Source organism: Thermobia domestica, chromosome 13 (genome assembly GCF_964235325.1).
Source record: "Thermobia domestica chromosome 13, izTheDome1.hap1.1, whole genome shotgun sequence".
Lineage (NCBI taxonomy): Eukaryota > Metazoa > Arthropoda > Insecta > Zygentoma > Lepismatidae > Thermobia > Thermobia domestica.
In genome coordinates, this window is record NC_137466.1 from 184,935,762 (window position 1) to 184,940,224 (window position 4,463).

The 4,463-nt window shown below is 34.6% G+C and overlaps 1 protein-coding gene across 1 annotated transcript; it reads left to right on the forward strand.

Annotated features, from left to right (window-relative positions):
• The first annotated feature begins 2,926 nt into the window (after positions 1 to 2,926).
• LOC145667892 (uncharacterized) lies at positions 2,927 to 4,186 on the forward strand. The gene has a single exon (XM_081735322.1). It carries the CDS (start codon positions 2,927 to 2,929, stop codon positions 4,184 to 4,186), a length of 1,260 nt encoding a protein of 419 aa, XP_081591448.1.
• The last annotated feature ends 277 nt before the right edge of the window (positions 4,187 to 4,463 follow it).

A 4,463-nucleotide genomic window follows, 5' to 3' on the forward strand; every position in this document is an offset into this window, starting at 1 on the left:
TAACTTTTTGAACATGTTAGCTTTCCAGGGTTAAATAGCCAGAACAAAAGGTTTGGACAAATTGCAAACTGTGAGGCAAATCCCTGAATCTCAATTAGAATTATGTTGAGAGGTGAGGAAGGACCCACCTATACACAAATATATAGCTCATAAATGTATCTTACAAAATAAATATTTTCCAGCTTAGGGAAATTTATATATTGAATGACTCACGTACGTCACAATAACGCACAAATCCATTGCTATAATCCCTGTATGAAACTTACTATGATATCCATCAGAACTTAAAAGAGACATTAAGGGATTTTAAACAACTACCTACGGTTAATAAGTAATTCAAAAAAGATATCCATTAGACTAACATACAATATTCATTAACAAATGCATAATGTTAAAAGTCACTACCATAATGGTCTCTGTGTGATAGAATAATATGTAGATCATTTAGTTTAACGAATTAATGGTGCAGAGATCGGAGTAACACATTTTCGATAAAGTGCTATATAAAATGTAAATTTTAGTTGAAATGTAATTTCCATTGCAAAAACGTATTTTAATAACAACTTTATTAGTTGGTAAATAACTATTTCAGAATACATACTGGTCTAATTTCGAAATTATAGTGATTGATAATTATTATGTACCAAGAATACTGCAGTATTACTTTCATACCAGTTGTTTAAATATATAATGGTTGGAATCCTCTGGTACTAAAATAATAAATAAAATATTTTAATCAAACTAGAAATTCAGTGAATTTGTTTCAGTCACGTAAATATTAGAGAATAATAATCAGCATCTTCAAGTTAATAAAAGTGCAATAAGTTTGTATTTATACGATTCCCCACTACTCTAATAACGTGAAAGTAATGAAACTATATTCATTTAATTCTTAAATAAATATGCACAAAAGAACAAAAGCTCATGGAACAAATATCTAATCGACGTGGCAAGTTAAGACAATGGCTGATAGTTCGCTGGAGAATGTGCAAACATGCTGCCCCGACTGTCGTCCAAAATTCGGTTGTCGTTACTGTTGAAGGATCCTGGGTACTAATGATCACTAACATGATATCAAAATGTGCTCGATAAATTTCATATTCGGAGATCTTGAGGGCCAAATTGTGCATTTCAAGAGTTAAAGGGCGGAGTTTGGTCACCAAGGAACTGGACGTAACGATACCTGGTGAATGTCCCATTCAACTTGGTTAGAGGATCCAAAACGAGGGATATAAACAAGCCATAAGCAATTACGACTTTACCATCAACTTAGACAATGATTTCATTCGGCATTTGCCACACGAGGACCCAACTATTCGCGAGTAGAAACTGCAAATATGAGTCATCTCACCACACACATTGAAAAGACCAAATCTCCTGCTTATCAGACCACATGAGTCACAGCAGCTGCAGCGGTTAGTATAGGTCCTTGTATCAGTTTGTGGCTGCAAAATTCCATTGAGACCAAATTTCACTACACTGATCTAATTTCTGAGATATGTTGCTTCCACGTCCTACATTAATGCATGCAGTCAGTTCACGCACTGTTGATTGATGGTTTGCCCAGACGAATCTGCCCATACGTCGCCAGTCGCGGTCATTCACAACATATGGGAGACCAATTCGTTGTTCTTAATGGGTCGTAATGCCTTCGATGTGGTATTCCCGCTTCACATTTGACACTGTGCAGCTAGAAACATTTATTATCCGAACCACTTCCAACATCGAATGGCTCATTCGCCTAGCACCAAATCTCATCCGCACTCAAATTCGGATATTTTTTACTGAAGTTATCATTGCCAATAAATAAGAGGTTTCGGTGCACTCACGAAATTCGAAGTAACAAGACTGAGACCAATTCACGTGGTTCGACCTGTTTTCTACGATGTTATCGCGATATAAACTAGATCTCTATCTTTCTCTCATGACTTTCGACACTAAAGAGTTTGTATAACAAGTTTATAATTAGTACTTTATTTTGTTACTCTGTATCTTTGTGTTCATCAATTCCTCTCATTCCAGACTAATAATTCCTCATTCCCAAATATATTTTTGAAATTCCAGGTTAATAAACCTGGTAGTATATTATTACTCGACTGCATCATTAGCCGTTCTTGATAAATTAATTAAAAATGAAAAAACTTACTGCCTACAACAGCACCCAGGTATAGTATTAGTCATAATCACCTAATTCATTAATGTAAGCAATACACAAATTTATTAGTTTATAAAGAAAGAAAAGACGCAACATTATTACTAACAACTTTTTTTTTGTAACTTCTGCAGGATGAATTTATTCTTGATCATGAACATCGCACTTTCTCTTCACGTCATGCTTGTCGTCGTGGTCTCTGAGGAAGCACTGACGAACACGGTAGGAGCAGACAATAGCCACATTGAATCAGCAAACGTTGCTGGTGAACTTGTAACAATTGTACAAAACTATTTCCATAATACCAGAACATTAGTCCTGTCAGCAGAACACAACTTTAAAATTAGTGACTGCTTCATAAGGAAATATGAGAAACCAGTAATAAGTATTAAAATGAACGTAACTCAAAGGTGTGAAACATATGTATTCGATCACCTACAAGGTGAAAGACATTCGACGAAGTATCTTATTCTATTGAGGGATATTTTGTCATTTCCACAATTGATTGAGTATACAAAACAGGTTCTGTCATTCTGGAATCCACGATCGCAATTTATTGTTGTTTTAATGACTTATGACTACAGTGAAGAAGTAATAAATCAAATGTTCAAAATATCTTTTCAGAAAGACATATAAAATATTATTCTCATCACCTTTGCCTCAGTCTTAAATTATCGTGTTTTCTACATGTACACGTATTTTCCATTTGTTGAAAGTTGCAGTGAGAATGTAACTAACACACTGATACAGGTGTCATATCTTCACGAACATACAATGAGTGGAAACGTATTCCCAAACAAGGTTAAAAACCTCTGCGGATGTCCCTTGGCTCTTACTGGCATGAAACTGCCACCTTATCTAATGCTCGAAACAAATTCCGGTGGAAAATTTTACTTAAGAGGAATTAGTGGGAAACTCATTCAGACCTTCTCTGCGAAATTAAATTTCTCCTTACAACTGAAATGCGTAAATAATTTAAAGGAATATTTACACAAACTTCCTAATGGTACTGAAAGTGGTACTTTGAGAGATGTTTTCGTTGGACTCTTCGAAGGTGACATAACTTTAGTGACAGCAGATTGGCATCCTAAATTTCGACAATTTGAAGCAATATTTGCTAGGAGTTTCCTTTATGGATCTTTCGTTGTCCCTGCGTCGGAGTTATACCCTACTTGTTTAAATATTTATTTTCCATTTCAATCTATCTCTTGGGCAGTAACTTTGGTTGCATTCATTATATATACTTTTGCCATGTATATCATTAGAAGAATTGCTTTGCGTACGGAGGAATCTATACTGCTCAACTTCTTGCGCAATCTCTGTGTTTTGTTAGGAATCTCTGTTAAAGATTGTGAAAATATTCCAATAATAAGATCAGTATTCTTAGCTTGGCTTTTTCCAGTTTTTGTTCTTTTCAATTGCTATCAAGCTGCTTTGTTTGGATTCTTGACACATCCTAAGAAATACCCTCCTATTGAGACTTTGCAAGAAATTGTCAAGTCTGGCATGATGGTTGGTGGACTTCCCATAAGCCGCCTCTTTGAGCATTCTTCAAATCCAGTTATCAAAGCAATATATGATAATTATGTAGACGTTCATACTATAATGGAAGGTTATGAAAAAGTAGTACGAACAAAGAACTATGGCTTCTTCTGTGGTAAAGCTACCTCAGAATACATGACGCAAATGGAAGCATTCACTGACTCTACTGGAAATTCCTTGATGCATATAGTTTCAGAGTCATTTGCTTATTATCCAGGTTTTTATACAATGCGAAAAGGTTCTCCATTTGTAGATGTGTTTGAAGAGATTATTGAAGCATGTGATTCTGCTGGCCTCAATCAAAAGTGGCACCAGGATGTTATACGTTCGATTCCAGCAAATATATTAAACAACTCTAACAATGGATCCCGAGTGTTTGGTATTTCTGATTTATTAGGTGCATTTTGTTTACTCATCGTTGGTCTCTTACTTAGTATTATAGCATTTATAATTGAGTTATTGACGAATAAGTTAAAACGAAAATTGAAATAAAAGATAAATTTTATGAACTATTTTCATACTGAAAATTTTCCTCAATTTGAGTGTTGCTAAGTGGTTAGTTAATATCCTTATCTTTGGTAAAGCTCAGAGATCTTTTACTCTTCACCAGTGACAAACAAATTCAAGTTGTTCATAAAATCATCCAATTTCGGGAACTATATTCATACTATTTTATTATAAGCAATCTAAGTTGTATATTGGATTAGAAAACAGTAAATATTCAGCGATTCACATCTTAAAATAAACACCTGAAAACGAGTGGTGAAAT